Source organism: Microtus pennsylvanicus, chromosome 16 (assembly GCF_037038515.1).
Source record: "Microtus pennsylvanicus isolate mMicPen1 chromosome 16, mMicPen1.hap1, whole genome shotgun sequence".
NCBI classification, from domain to species: Eukaryota; Metazoa; Chordata; class Mammalia; order Rodentia; family Cricetidae; genus Microtus; species Microtus pennsylvanicus.
Window position 1 is genome coordinate 6,343,821 of NC_134594.1, and position 16,679 is coordinate 6,360,499.

The 16,679-nt window shown below is 43.4% G+C and overlaps 1 protein-coding gene across 9 annotated transcripts in view; it reads left to right on the plus strand.

Moving 5' to 3' along the window:
- Positions 1–16,679, plus strand: part of Tnik (TRAF2 and NCK interacting kinase) — a 404,440-nt gene that overhangs the window by 240,852 nt on the left and 146,909 nt on the right. For all 9 annotated transcript variants that reach the window (XM_075951104.1, XM_075951107.1, XM_075951102.1 and 6 more), the window contains exon 4: positions 11,798–11,923. In XM_075951104.1, coding sequence (XP_075807219.1) covers positions 11,798–11,923 — 126 coding nt within the window. The remainder of the gene's footprint in view (positions 1–11,797; positions 11,924–16,679) is intronic.

Below are 16,679 nucleotides of genomic sequence, written 5' to 3' on the forward strand. Positions count from 1 at the left end.
GACTGCAGTTGATTGCAATGAAATTGATGAGGACACAAGCTTGAAATTAATTTTCAAATTTTTTATTTTATTCTATATTGCTTCCACTTTTAGAAAAGAGTCCCGGAGTAGACCAAATGCAGAGCCCACACTCTTCCAGTTTTAGTGCTTAAACACCTCAAAATTTGCCAAATTGGCTTCAAAATTGCTGCTTACACTCTCTTGGGCTTCAGAGTCCTTTTAGGTTGCCTAAATCATTATGAAAATTTTCCCATTGTGAGAATTCCTTCACCGCTTCATCTGAATCTCTAATTTTCCCTGAGAGAGCTGGGAGGACCTAGCCCCATCTGAGCAGCCAGCATGAGTGGCCCCTCAGTAGCTCTGTGGTGACCACCATGCATGCAGATTCCCAGGCCTGCTGTAGAATCCTCTCTGGCTCTCCCCTTTAACAAGCTCCTTAGGAGACACACTGGGGCGGGAGCAACAGCTCAGCAGTTAGGAGTAGAGAGTGCTTTTCCAGGGCACCCGAGTGTGTTCCTGTGTTCACACTGTGGGCAACGCACAACTGCCTAGAACATCAGTTCCGGGTGGGCTCCTGCCATTCACGTACTCTACCCGCATGTAGACACACATGCGTGCTTGTCATTAACAAGAATAGAAATAACTCTTTTCAAAAGAGAGAAAGACGCCACACTACCAAAGATGATGATGGGCTTTCCTTCCCTGGGATTCTGTAGATACTTTTTCTCTGGCCACCAGTGTGATGAGGCTGGGGGTCCTTGATTATAAATGTTCCCCATCCAAAGTGAAGGCTATTGGTGTAGATGAATCCCTTTATGGCAACAGCCTAAATTAAATCTAGGACATACTGACATAACAACAATTTCTAAGCTTTCACCTTTATACTGACCAATCATGGTTGCAGTAACCAAAGCGTTTTGAGTTGTCGTACTATCCTCATTCACGCTAAAGGAAGCTGAAAGGTGAATTTACTAGCTTGTATACATTAAACACACACACACACTCTCCCAAAACTCAGCTAGGTTTAGAAATCCATACGGTATGATTCAAGGTCTGTCTCTGGATTCTGTCTACTTTCTGCTTTAATTTCCTCATTAAGTGAGACTCCATAGCAAAAAGCCAGAGTGAATATGTACAGCCTCTTGGGTCAAGGCTCTTGGCCTCTGGTTCTTCTCAGTAAAACCTGGGCTGGATACCTGGCTTTGAAAGTACGACAGGGAAGGCTGATTTCTCAAAGGGAAGTCCTCCAGAGGATATTGTTACTACATTCATTTGACATAGAAGGAATTGAAACTGTAAAACTTAAGTCAGTTACCCAAACTCAACAGATAATAAATGGCAGAGGGGGCCGGACGGTGGTGGCGCACGCCTTTAATCCCAGCGCTCAGGAGGCAGAGGCAGGTAGATCTCTGTGAGTTCGAGGCCAGCCTGGTCTACAAGAGCTAGTTCCAGGACAGGAACTAAAAAGCTACAGAGAAACCCGGTCTCGAAAAATTCCAAAAAAACTAAATATAAATAAATAAATGAATAAATAAATAAATAAATGGCAGAGGGGAAATTTGAATCCAGGGCTTGGGGTGTACCCATTTCCAATGCCTATCTTATAGAATAGGAAGTGGAAAGGTAGCAGGGCATTTCATTCAGACTCAGGAGTTTCCTCCCTTAGTGGGTGTATAGATGTCTCAAACTTGGCTTGAGGCTTAGGTATGTAATGTGAAGTTCATGACACATGCGACGTCCTTGAACTTGAGTTTAGTTAGTCTTGGTGATAACTTCCTGAATGAGGCAGGTTAAATGAGCACGAAAAGCATTTCAGAGTTTACACTGGAATTTTGTACTTGTATGTGGGACAGTAACCTGCCCCATGAGCTAACATGCTGTGCTCAAGTTAGTCAGTATGTGTGACTGTCTTGTGCTTAGCCCTAGCTCCATCACCTGAGTTGCTGGGTTGCTAGTCTCATTGTATATGAAAGTATCCCTCTTTCCAAAGTTAAGCACAACAGTGAGATCCTAGAAAGATAGCAGGGCCGCATTCCAGAAATTGAACACCGAGACCAGCCACTCATGTGAGAAAGGATGAATTGCTGTATTCGGTGTCTATACTGAGTGACCTTCCAAATCTTAATATTCCTCCACCTTCAAAAGACTCAACACTTCAGCAGTAACTTCAGTCAAAGGGCCAACTCGCTTTGAAGAAGCATGTAAAATATCGAGGGAGAATTCAAGAGAAAACTAGGTGGGTGAATAGGAAATGCCCCTTGATAAAATGACAGTTCTGAGAGTCACAGTAGGAGAAGGTCTTGGTTAGAAAAGAAAAAGAATTCAGAAGGGCACTCCTGTATATGGAACCACCTGCAAACCTAGAAATCCCCTTCTAAGGCTCCCCTGCAATAGAGATTCCTGGGAACCTCCTTTATAGGGTAGTTGAGGTAGATGTCTTTAGTAGGCAGAATAGTTCAATAAAGTACATCTTGAAAACTTTCAAAAGTGAAAAGATGGATAAATCCCTCTTTGTCTCCATTGTGTGCTTTCCCTTTGAGAATGTGTCCCATGATGTGACTTTGGGCTCGCACTGCAGCACCAACATGGGACGTTTCTCTACAAAGGGAGCTGAGCTGCCCACCACCCCATGCATATATCAGCATCTGCCCTCATCACTGGTACAGACACCACCGTTGGTGGCTTGTGCGTGGCCGGATCTCTGCACACATTCTTCCGTTTTGAGTGCATGGCTTATATTCGGGGCTTGCCACATGGTAGAAATAGCTTATAACAAAAAGAGAGTGAGGCAGAGTGACAGGGAGAGAGGGGGGCGAGCATGCAGTCAGCCCTTGAGTCTAACACCTCCAAACTAAAAAAGAAAACAAACTCATTTTTAAAAACATTTCCCACCATGATTTGTGTTTGATGGTGCCTTTCATTTGTGCACCTCCAAGCAGTTGATCAAAATTCCAGTTCTTTCTCTTAACTCTGTAATGGTATTCACAAGTGTGCAGATGAGAAAATTGGTATATAGAAACTTCAAGCCCGTGATCAGGACTGTTCAGATCCAGGGTTCAGGAAAGTTCCTCACAGTAAATGTGTGACTTTTATAGCTTCATGCTCCACCCCTGAGCTGCTAACACTCCACTGACTCCTATTCTGCCCCTCATCTTTTCTAGGCTCCCAAGTTTGTGGCTCTCTGAGTTCTTCATAGTGTAATTTCTTCAGCAGTGCTTTGGCTGTTTTCTTTTCTCCTTTTTTATTTTTTTTAATTTTTGGTTTTTCAAGACAGCGTTTCTCTATGTAACAGCCCTAGTTGTTCTGAAACTAGCTCTTGTAGACCAAGCTGTCCTTGAACTCATGAAGATCCGTCTGCCTCTGCCTCTGCCTCCCGAGTACTGGGACTAAAGGTGTGCACCACCACCACCTGGCATGTTTTCCTAATGACTTGAATCTTTTGTGTTTCTCTTTATGAAGGTCCCCTCTCACTTAAAACCTGCTGACTGGAAAGAGTTCTCCAGTTGGCAATAGGAACCACCTGCTGCCCCTCACTATAGCCAATCAGGCTAGTGCAGAGCCTGGCGTGTGGTGGGTTCTCCCTAAAATAGCACATAGGCGCAAATAGAAGCGACCAGAGCAGAGAACTGGACCAGAGTGAAATCCAAGTTGTAGGTCACAAAAACATCGGTAGCTACTTTTCCTGACAACCAGAACCAAGCGGAGAGAACGATCAATGGCTGTGCTCCCACGGGTGGCAAAGGTCACTCACTTGTACTCCTGTAGCTGTTGGCTGAACTGCGGGTCTAAGATACAAGGCATCTCATTTCCAGTGGACGTCAGTCAAACGACTGAATAAGTGGCATCATCGCAAGGGCTGAAAGAGAGACCTATGGGAAGAGAAAACCATACAAACGGTCAATCTTGCCTGATCAGACATCTCCCAGCTGAGATATTTTAGGACGTGCTGGGCCTATTGCTTGTCTTCTCTGTGCTGCACCACTAACTGTAAATAATACAGCTCGTTTCATGTAGTTAGGCTGAGAATCAAACCTACTCATGTGCAAAGTGCTTTCTATGTAGAGCGTGGTGGCATTTCTGTGTCTCTTGCAGACAGATATGTATTTTTTTCTCCATAGCACAATGACCCTCTTAGGAAGCAATATACAACACCCCATCTTCATAAAGGCCTTGGAAAACATGAATTTTTTTCTGTGAGAAAATGACTCCATTCCCAATCACATATACCACGCCTTCTCACCCTCTCCATCAATGACATCACCACCGTTTGATCTTTGAACTTAGCTCAAACGTGTGTTTTTTGGTGCCATGAGAGCAGCTTCCACACAGCCTCAGGAAGGCATTCGTGTGTGTTTCTTGTGCTTTCTCTTTCTTTATTTTTGTTATATTTTTTGAAATTCTGGGTTTTGCCTGTTTGATTTCTGAAGAGAGATAAAGAAGGCATGGGACTGGAAGAATGAGGAGGTAGGAAGGATCTGGGAGGAGAGGAGGGAGTGAAAACCATATCAGAATATATTATATGAAAATTTTATTCTGATATAAACAAATAAAAGCAACCCTCAAACTACTTATTATGCATTAATTAAAATTGTACACTAAAAAAATGCCAGTCTACTGTTTGGCTTGCTAGGTAGCTTCACTTGTACACCGAATACTGTTCTGTATGAAGACTTTATTGAAGTTTTCAATCAAACACTTTAAAAACAACTTTGACTATTTGCAGCTATTTAAGAAAATGTAAATTTTCCTTCTATATTTGGATAGGAAACAAATCAAAAAGATAGTAACACACAAAAGGCAATGGAACTTTAAATTTCAGAAGTTTGAATTTTACATTTCTTTGTTGTCATTGTTGTTGAGATAATTTTTTTTCATATAATATATTCTGATCATGGTTTCCTCTCTCCCTACGCCTCCCAGAACCCCCACCTCCCTACCTGCCCAACTCCTTACTGTCTTTCTCTCATTTTAGGGAACAAACAAGCAAATAAAAAGGAAACAAAATATAATTCAATAAAAATAAATTGCTATTATTATTAAAAATAAGAATTCAATAAAATAAAAATATTAGCAAAGAGAAAGCATAATATATACCTGCACGTACCCAATTAAAAAAACATAAAGTCAGAAACCATAATAGATAAACAAAAGAACAGTAGATGAAAAATTGCCAAAGCAGCATGAGAAAAACGCCTACAAAAATGCCATTGAGTCCATTTTGTGCTGCCATCTACTGCTGGCCAAGGGGCCTGTCCTTGAGTGTGGTTTATAGATCCAGTGAGACTCCATTGGGGAAAACTAAGTTTTCCTTTGCAAGTCAGTTGGAGATAGTTCTTGGTTAAGGATGGAAGCCCATGTCTACCTCTCTTACTCAGCAATGGGGCCTCATCTGGCTTGAACCTGTGTATGCCACGGAATGCTACCAGTCTCTGTGAATTTCTATGTACACCAGTCCTATGTCTGGAAGGCCCTGTCAGCTGTGACTGGAAGACACTCTTTCCTTGATGTCGTCCACCCTAGCTTAGATGGTTTTGACGATCTTTCTACCTACTCTTCCACACAACTCCTCGAGCCCCGAGGGAAGGCATTTAGGGCTGAGTGTTCCAAGGTCTCTCTCTGCACATTGTGCAGTTGTGGGTCTCTGTATTAGTCTCATCCACTGGAGTAGGAAGCTTCTCCTATGATGGCTGAGCGGGACACTGATGTGTGGCTGTAGCAGAATGTTGTTAGGAGTCACTGTATTTGCTATGTTCTTTAAGCAGACAGCAGTATTCAGTTTTCCCCTAGGTCTATCTAGTCTTAGGTTCCTGGCTACCCAACTGATGTCAGGCAAGGGTTCCATCTCCTGAAGTAGGGCTTAAATCCAGATAGTGGTTGGTTACTCCCACAAAATTTGTACCACTCTGGCTCAGGTGTATCACGCAGGGAGGTCAACATGGTAGATGGCAGGTTCTGTAGCTAAGTTAGTGGTAACCTTTCTTCTCTGGTAGCAGGGTACATTTCAGTGTTATGAACACTTGTCAGCATGGGTGAAGACTCTAGGCACAGGCTTGACTTTGCAGAGTTCAGTAAGATATATAAACATTGTCTTTAGCAATAGGCCCTTACTAGCGTTTAGTAGAGAGTAACCTATAGCCTCAGTGCTAGCATGAATTGTTTGGGGCTTTCCATGTGGCCCTTTGTCCAATGACTCAACTAGATACACCTTATTTCTGGCACTGGCTGCTTTTCTTGGTGGTGAGAGACTTTTAGTTGGGGCATTGTCTTCTCTATTTGTCAGCTCCGCTTAAATTTTGCATTTTTCCACTTTATTAAAAATAGATTCTTTTCCTATATAACATATTCTGAATATAGTTTTCCCTTCCTCTACTTTTCCAAGTTCTGTCCACTTCCTCTCCCACCCACATCCATTCTTTCTCTGTCTCTTATTAGAAAAGAATACGCTTCTAAGAGGTAACAATAAAACATAACAAAATAAAACATACTAAGGTAAAACAAAACCATCACATCAAAGTGAGACAAGGTAAATTAACAAAAGGGAAAGGGCCCCAAGGGAAGGCTCAAGAATGAGAGATCCACTCGTTCACACACTCAGGAATTCCATAAAACCACTGAACTGAAAGCCATATATATATATATGCAGAGGACCTGGTGTAGACCCATGCTGGTCCTGTGCCTGCCGCTTCAGTCTCTGTGGGTTCATCTGAGCTTTGCTCAGGTGACTGAGCAGGCCTCTTTCTCCTGCGGTCCTCCATCTCTCTGCCTCTTATACTCTTTCTTTGCACCTCCTCTTTAAGGAGTTCCCTAAGCTCTGAGAATTGTGACTTGACAGAGACATCCCATTTAGACTTGAGTGTTTCAAGCTCTCTCTCTCCATACTGTCTCACTGTGGGTCTCTATATCCGTTCCCATCTGTTGCAGGAGGAAGCGTCTCTGATGATGACTGAATGAGGCACTGATCTATGAGTAGAGCAGGATATCATTATGACTCATTTTATTGTTACTTTATAAAAGTAGTGTTTGGTTTAAGCTAGGTCTTCTGTCTATCTAGTGTCTGGTTTTGGTTACCCATGCAGTGTTGGGTATGAGTTCCATCACTTGGAGGTGGGCCTTATGTCAAATCAGACATTGACTTTATGCTACCGTTGCCCCAGCATATTTTGCAGGCTGGATAGATTGTAGATCAAAAGTTTTGTGGCTGGGTTGGTGTTTACATTTCTCTTTTAGTAGCCTGCAGAGTACCTTCCTACACCAAAGGAACTTGGACATAGGATTGAAGGCTCTGTGTAGGCACCACCTTGACTTTTCCTGTTCAATGAGTTGTGTGGGTGTTTTCTTCAGCAATGGGGCCTTGCTGTCAGTTGGTGGAGAGCAACTTATTCTATCAGTCACAGCCTGGTTGTTTAGGAATTTATGCATCCATGTGACTTTAATTTCCCTATAGACTTGGTACAGTTTTATTCTTATTCCATGGTTTGAGAGTTAGACATTGGGCAAATTATTTATTTTAGAGCACAAGACTATTAGATGTTTTATTGGCTTCAGTTTAAAACCCCCATCTAAAGATATTCCAGCAGCATTTCCCTCTGATAGAAATACACAATATTAAAATCTCCCATCATTCCTTGTGATCTAAGTAAACAGTTTTGTATGTTAACAAGCTCTTTTCACTGGGGGAGCAAAATCAGGTTTTTCTCACCGAACTGAAATATGTTTCTAAGCTTTTCCTCTTTGGTGCTTTGGTTTAGTCACTACCACAACTACCAATAATAAAAAAGTGTTAACATGGCATAGATGTGCTCTGAGTATTAAAATAGTGCAATACAGCTCCTGGCACATAGCGAGCATTACATAAATAACATAGCTGTGGGCTACAGGTTAGACCCATAATCCTCTGCATGCTGTTGGAGAAGGCTGACCTCGGGGTTCTGCCAAAGCACATTTCTTACTATCCCATTGGCCATACTAGTTACCTGCAGGGTTCGGCTTCAAGGAGAAGTTGAATGAACTCTTGATTGTGGGGAGGAGGAGCCAAATGTTATGTTCATTTCTTCTCAGTTTACCATGGTTACCAGACACTGAGTAGATCCCTCTGATAAGAGGCCACATGGTTTTTACATTAATAGGAAAGCTATGCTCAAGTAAGCATTCATCACTTCTGAAGCAGCTTCCATAGTTCCTGTTCACATCCATGCCTGGAGATAACTGACGCCAGGAGAGTTTAAATGCCGTGCCTGAAGTTAGCACAATGAATCAGGCTAGATTTTGAAGTCTTCTGTTTGAAGTGTTAGAGCTTTGTAAAGTACTGGACTCAGCTTGTTAGATTACCCTTTCCTCAAAGCGCAGACAACTTGGTGCTGTTATTCTATTTTCAGTATGATCCAGTAGCCATTAATTTTCCAGTGAGCTTGTCCCCTATGCTTATGGCTTAGGATGTAAGAATAGTTCATTTACACAGCAGAGCGTGTTCCTCCAATTGAAACCGTTGAGTCTAAGGCTGAGGAGACAGTTCAGTCAGTAGGGGGCTTATGTTGCAAGCATAAGACCCTGAGCTCATCCCCAAAACCCATGATAGTGTGGTAGCGTGTGCTTGTAATCCCAACGCTGGAAGGTAGAACTAGGTGGATTCTTTGGTTTTGCTGAATATCCAGCTTAGACTGCTTGCCACAGTCCAGGTCAGTGAGAGACCTTATATGAAGAACAAAAGGTGGGTGGAGTCTGTGGAATGGGACCTAAGGGTGCCCTCTGACCTCCACACAGACACAAATGTGTGCACTGGCACACACAAAACAAAGAGCAAAAACATAAGCCTTGTTGTATCTAGCTTTCGCCTCAATTGCTCTTTATCTCTTGAGGAGTCTTGTTCCTCCCTGCTCCCCCTGGGCCACACTACAGTGTAAGGCTGAAATGCTTGCAGTGTAGCTGTATGAGCTCCTCTTGTCAGCTGTAGCCTGGAAGCTGTAATGAGTGACGTGCTCGCTCAGAAGACCATCGACGCTTGAGATCAATGTGTTGGGACTGCTTACTGGTTATAGATCCAGAGCCCCACAATTGTGTTTGGAAACAATGCAACTTAAACTTCAAATTCAAGTGACTGCTGCTCCCACTGAATGAGCCTTGTTCCCTATTGGTTTCGTTGTCATTGATGTGAGGACTAGCCTCCATGTTTATTTTGTCTCTCACCTTGTAACCTTCATATATCTTATTTAGGTAGCACAAAAACTCAACTTGTAATATCTGCATTTCACTGTAGTTATGAAAACCCAGTTCCAAAACAGTAAGTGACTGTTCTGAAATCTGTGGCTCAAAAAGGGTTGATTCCACACTTAGCATGTACACTAACTACCCTATCTCACTGTTCCAGCCTCAAACTCAGTATTAATGCATTCTTCACGGCCACGATCGGCTCAGTTTACCTTTACATAGTGATGCAGCCCTTGTCCTCACCTTCCGTTCTCTTATTTGATTTAATTACATACTGAATGACACTGGGGCTTCACTGTTCTTAGTGGCACACTCAGCCCTTTTCAGGCATATCCATCACGCATGCTCTTGTCGAGAACCCAGAGGCAGGCTGCAAAGAGTTGTGGAGCCTGCCTGACTTCAAGTGCGGCCGCGAGTGAGTCTGCTGGGTGCAGCGGAAGTGATCTATGTCTTTCATTACCGGCATAATTCCCTTTTAATGGAACTAGCCACCCGTACCCTCAGGATGGTTGTCCTCGTTATAATGAGGCTCCCCAAGTGGAATGAGGCTCACATCCTTCACAGAGAATTAGAAGAGCTCATTTCCACCACAGTGCAGTGAGCATGCCAGGACCCCCAAGAACTTGAGGGTCTTTAAGTCATTCTCTCTGTAGGCTGGCACTGAAGCAGTGGGGTCTTGGCAGCAGCTGCAGGGAGGAATACCTTGGTCAGCGATGCTTCATCTACCTCCTGCCTCAGCGACCGGCCCAGCTCCCTTCATTCTCACTGTTAGAGCCATGCACCTCCTTAGCTCAGCACCCCAACTCTTGATCTATTTTGAGATTTCCCAGTTTTTTTTTATTTAGTTAAGCTACATGATGCATGTGCTTTTGTTCTAAGCTTACAATTTTCTAGTTTTTTTTTCCTCCCAGAGAACTTGTTTTGTTTGTTGTTTTGTTTTGTTCCGGTGTGGTTGGGCAATGCTCACCTTCCTCACTCCACACGTATTGTCATCTGCTCAGCTGGCCGACCCTACTGCTGCTCCTAGGGCCGGTACTCCCACAGGCATCTGTCTCTGCAGCCACACAGAAACAGGACTTCTGATTGGTACAGGGGATGAAACACTGAACAAATGCAGGCGAGATTTCTGTGGTGATAAGGGATGGGTAGAAGTTGAAAAACTGATTGGGTGTTACAAGGGTCATATAATCTAGGTGGCTAGTACCAAGGCAGGCAGATCAGGGAGCTCTTCTGGGAAGAAACATTAGAGCTGATATCTGAAGCAGAAGAGAGTTAAGCATGGAATAGACACCAAAGTATCAGTACAATTGTAGCACAGGGTCACACACACACACACACACACACACACACACACACACACACGCCTCATTCAGTGTGAAGAATAATACGGGAGGATGGCAGGACTTATGAGTGGGGCCCTGACGTGGCCTTGGGGCATCAAGGAAGACATCCATCCTTGGGAGTAGAAATCAAGTTTCCTTGGTATTAACATGTTGAAGTTATGGGAAGAGAAGAAAAGAGCATGCACAGGAGGCTCTGAAAGAACCCTGTATTGTCCACATGTAGCGCAAGGTGCAGAGACACAGGGCACAGTTGGTTGAGTCATGATAACATAACATCTTGCTCATGACCACCCTGTCTCAGTTGCCCTGGTACAGAAGCTTCCCACCAAGTTCAGAAAAGGAACACTGTTCTGCAGTGCAACTGGAGTGTGCACACACATAAAGTCAGATTGTGAGTGCACACACATAAGGTCAGATGTGGAGTGCACACACACATGAGGTCAGATTGCAGAGTGCACACACATAAGGTCAGATTGTGGAGTGCACACACACATGAGGTCAGATTGTGGAGTGTGCACACACATGAGGTCAGATTGTGAGTACACACACATGAGGTCAGATTGTGAGTACACACACATGAGGTCAGATTGTGAGTACACACGGGTGCCCTCCAGGATCTAGTTAGTAGACTCTAAGTGGAAGCTGCACGACACTGTGTGTCAGGAAACTTTCTCTGTGGAGTCTTTTATGTCCGCACTGTGTTTCCCCCTCTTCTTTCATGTCGAGCTTCCTGAAGGTGAGGAGGACTCCTGCTTTGTGAACTCCTTCAGATCTTGAGAACTCGCCTTGCCCCCTCTCCCATCTGGCTTTCATTGGCTTCCATCAAGGCACTTCAATAAAAGGAAACCTCAAAGGAACTGTGCCTAACGAAATGTAAATCTGAGATCATGTGTTTTCCCTTTCTTTGTCCTCGGCCTTCCCCAGGTGAATGTGATCAGCTTGAGGACCAGAGAGAGACGCTTCCCTCGAGCTGACTGCCGGTCTTATCTGGTAGCCTCTAGGTGAAGCGATGGACTTTCTTCTGTCCCTCCAGCTGATGACATGTTGTCTGCTAGCTATACAAAGAGACGACCCCACGGAGCCACCAATGAGTTATGTTGTAAACAGTTTCATTCTTAACCAAACAACATGATGATCCTCTTTAAACAGCTAAGGAGAAGACTGATAATGCATCATTGCTGTCTATAGTATTGAGTAGAATTCTCCAAGTAACTGGATTTTCACACCCACTATTTATTGTTGCAAAACAGGATGAAGAGGAGGAAATCAAACAAGAAATTAACATGTTGAAGAAATATTCTCATCATAGGAACATCGCAACATACTACGGTGCTTTCATCAAAAAGAACCCTCCGGGCATGGATGACCAGCTATGGGTACGTAGCACTATGCAGATGTTCATGCCTCTATCCCCTGGAGGACTTGATGGGGCGACCTGACATTTGATTTTCATAACACTGTATTTTCAAGGTTTTTCCGTTTTTTAAATATATATATATATATATATATATAAAATTTTTATTATCTCTAAATCTTCTATCTCTTATTAAAAATAAATTTACTCATTTATTTGCTTGGCATGTGTGTGTGTTTGTGGATGAATATATGTATTACAGGGATGGTGAAGCCAGAGGTTAATATCTGTGGATGAGCACATGTATGTTACAGGCATGGTGAAGTCAGAGGTCAATATCAAGTACCTTTCTCTGTTAGTGTTCACCTTGGGTTCTTCCTTCCTTCCTTCCTTCTCCTTCCTTCCTTCCTCCTTCCTTCCTTCCTTCCTTCCTTCCTCCCTCCCTCCCTCCCTCCCTCCCTCCTTCCTCCTTCCTCCCTCCTCCCTCCCTCCCTCCCTCCCTCCCTCCCTCCCTCCCTCCCTCCCTCCCTCCCTCCCTCCCTCCCTTCTTTCTTTCTTTCTTTCTTTCTTTCTTTCTTTCTTTCTTTCTTTCTTTCTTTCTTTTAGACAAGGTGTCTCCCTGAAGCTTATGCTGCCTGTTTTAGCTACACTGGCTGGCTAGGGAGCTTGTAGGATCCCCCTGTCTACTCACTCACTACCCCAGGGCCGGGGTTAGCAGACAAAACCACTATGTGCCCAATCCTTTCCATGTTGGTGCTGAGACCTGAGTTCAGGTCCTCCTTCTTGTACAGGAAGCACTGTGTCCACAGAGCCTTGTTGCAATGCCCCTTCTTATCCATATGTGTATTGGCCATGCCCACAGCTACTTGCTCATTCCCGCTTCTCCTCACCTGTTGGCAATCTTTTATAGCATTGTCATATTTTAGGCACTGTGCCATCTACTGTCTATGAATCATATGACATTTTCCCCTTCACTGAGATAGGTCTCATCAGTCTCATCTCTTTCTCCGTTTTTTGTTTTCAGTTTCATTTCTGAAATAATGCTAAGATTTGCAGGGAGGATAATCAGTTGTCTCGTGGTCTGTGTGGTGGAATTGAAACAAGCTCTGCCTGAACTCTGGGTGATTGAGGTGCTTTGCCCTTCCTGAACTCGCCCCCCACCCCACTTCAGCAGTTTTGTGTCCCAGTCCTTTGAGAGAGCTCTGGTTGTCTCACCCACCGGTGGCAACTGAGAGTTGTTGTTCCCGCAGTGTTCAGGGCAGATTGTCTTTTCCTCCTTGTGGTCTCGGACACAGGAGCTTGTTAATCACTTGGTCCTTCCCTGGGTACACTGCCATCTCGGTCGATGACATGAAAGGAATTTACCTCTTTTGCCAATCTTATGAATCAGCCTCAGTACAGCCCATGCAGTGGCAGGTGGACCAGTCGGTGTGCTTCTCATCATCTCTTGGGTCTTTGCTGCTTTCATGTGATGCTGTTGGATTGATGGCTCTGAAAATGAACGCCTTGCTCATCTTCCGGGGTTCTAGTTAGTGTCTAATACACAAAAGCCCCTGAGTGGTTGTCTACCAAACGCCAAGGACTGTGGTACACTGTGTGGCTCCGATGGTGAACATTTCATGGACATTTCTCCAGGCTCAGTCTTGATACAAGTTACTCTGCTGATGCATGTGACGTTTGAAATCTAACCGAGATGGCAAAAATAAAAAAAAAAGAGTATTCAGTATATATACGTACATGCTGACCAGAAAAGATATGATGATGTCAGCTCCAGCACTAACAAAGTTTTATTCCATGTGATACTGAATATTCAGCATGTAGATGCGAAAAGAAGTTCTGGGAAAATTTCCCCATAGGGCCCATCTCCAAGTTTAGCATAAAGGTACACCATAAGGCAATTAAAGTATGATGGCGGTGATTTAATATACCACATGGTTCCTGTAAAAGTTACATTCAATTTAACTGCAGTCTCTACATGTAGAGTAATATGGACATGGAGGTTGGAAAATAAAGTAATAAGAGAAAATCAACGTCAATGCACACTCGGATGAGACATGACAAGGAGATGAGCTAAATCAAACCTTGAGGGACTTGATTACATAGCTTTTAAAAATTATTACAAAAATAAAATGGAGATGTAAGTCACTAATTTAGGAAAAAATCCATTTCCTATATGATGGGCAGAGTGTAACAGCCTTCAGATAGGAAGGGTTTGCAGCAATCAAATGGGGGAAAGTGGGAAACCACACTGGAAAGGCCAGTGAAGGCCAAGGCTGCAGCTACAACGTTAGGAATCAGTTACCAATAAAGATGCCTTTAAAAAAAAGTTACTCCTGTGGATATTATAAACACAGAGACCCAGAAAGAATTCAGTGCAATTTCCTCCTACAAGATCAGCAGATAGTTTTCAGGACCTGCTACTATTTCATAGGTACTATTCCTACCTACTAGGCATGGAAATACACATTGCTGCCACTTAACCCAAGGACAGTTAGAATACACATAGAACACACACAGCGCTCTCTCTCTCTCTCTTTCTCTCTCTCTCTCTCTCTCTCTCTCTCTCTCTCTCTCACACACACACACACACACACAAACACACACTCACAGGAAGAAAAACGTTTACACATCTATAATGCATATGTTTTTATATACACGCATGCATATACATTCCAAGAGAAGTATCTAAGTTTTGAACCAGTATTTACTTAAGCGGAAATTTATTGAAGGGAAATACTTACATAGCTACATAAATAGATTAACCAGTGAGGAATTTACTTAACTATACAGTTAATTAAACTACACATAAATTTATTCTTATGACTGGATGAACATTAACTATTGCAATAAGATTATAAAGTCTTAAAGGTCATAATTAAATACAATATTTTTCATTTTTGTAAGAAGAAAAAGTGTATGTTTACACACATGCAGACTGGTTGCAATCTCTGAACTAAACACACAGTAATGATGAGGAAACATTTACTTTTGAGGGTCATTTCAGTCCTTTAATTTTTATATTTAATTTTAGAGATAGGGTCTTTCTGCATAGTTCTGGTTGCCCCAGACCTCACTGTGTAGACCAAGCTGGCCTTGAACTCACAGAGATCCACCTGGTGCAGACTCCCAATTGCTGGGATTAAAGGCGTATACTACCATATCCAGCTATTTTCTATTTTAAACTTCATTACTTAAAAAACAGAGAATTAAAAATAAGATTACAAATCCAAATCAGCCAGATCCCAAACTTTACAACTTGATGAACTTCGGTTCAATTAGAATACCCACCGGAGATGGGAGTTAAGGAGCTTGATATTGAATTTTATACTTTCTCTATTGAATACATTTTTTGCACATATCCACCTCCAAACCAAAGTATTAATGATAGAGGTAGAACTAGAAAAACAATTAGTTTTATATCCTCTTTCATATTTCATGGCCTTCATCTGCATTTACTTCTTCCTCATCCCCTAATACTTAGCCTTTCTCCTTCTGTTCTGCACGGTGTACTGGACCCGCGTGGCTTTTGTTCACATGTAGACGTATGTTACTGGCTAGCTTCCATATATGAGAGACAGCAGGCAATATTTTCCTTTCTGAGATTGGATAGCTCATTTAGTAGTATACATTCTAAGTCATCCAGTTTTTGAGACATTGTTGCCTTCCACACTTGTTTCTCCTTGTGTTTCTCTCCCACCTAGCATATGGTATGCACCTTTTCTGCTGTTCCTCTTTTACTGTCTCTCATGGCACCCCAGCTCTTCACAAAGGCAGACAGGGCAAGGGTTGTGCCTTTTGTGTCTTTGTTTCCTCTTCAGCTTTTGGAAGGTACTTGGCAACATGAGTGGGGAAAGAATTTATTTGTTGGTGGGAACAACATCACTGGTACAAGCCTTGTCTTGGTGATGTCTGCGTGGTGATGAAGCTAAGGGCCTGAAAGCTCAGAGACATGTAAAGAGGTGACATGCACTGGAATATCTTCATGTCCCAAAGAACCCCAGCACTGTCCGCAATCCAGGGTTTAGTGCTGTCCTGTATTGCCATGAGCTACAACAGATGACTCCCAGATCATTGCCACACTCTGGGGGTACACATTGCCACACTCTGGGGTACACGCTGGCACACTCTGGGGGTACACATCATTGCCACACTCTGGGGTACACATTGGCACACTCTGGGGTACACATCATTGCCACACTCTGGGTACACATCATTGCCACACTCTGGGGTACACATCATTGCCACACTCTGGGGTACACGTTGGCACACTCTGGGGGTACACATCATTGCCACACTCTGGGTACACATCATTGCCACACTCTGGGGTACACATTGGCACACTCTGGGGGTACACATCATCGCCACACCCTGGGGGCACACATAATTGCCACACTCTGGGGTACACGTTGGCACACTCTGGGGGTACACATCATCGCCACACTCTGGGTACACATCATTGCCACACTCCTCTGGGGTACACATTGCCACACTCTGGGGTACACATCATTGTCACACGCTGGGGGTACACCTATACATCCTTGTAGTCTTTGATACCCCAGAAAGAACCACTAATCCTCTCACAACCCCCATGTTTGTGAAGGAATCCACTGCCTTGTGCAAGATGAGCAAGAACTGTTGTGATTTCCTCTGCCAGTCCTAGTGAGGTGGAACTGGCAAACTTCGATAGTATTGATGAGGGTGAGGAGCAACAAGGATGCTTGCCCTCTGGTGGGGTTGTCGGGCAGTGCAGCCATTGTGGAGAAGCTTTTGGAGGTATC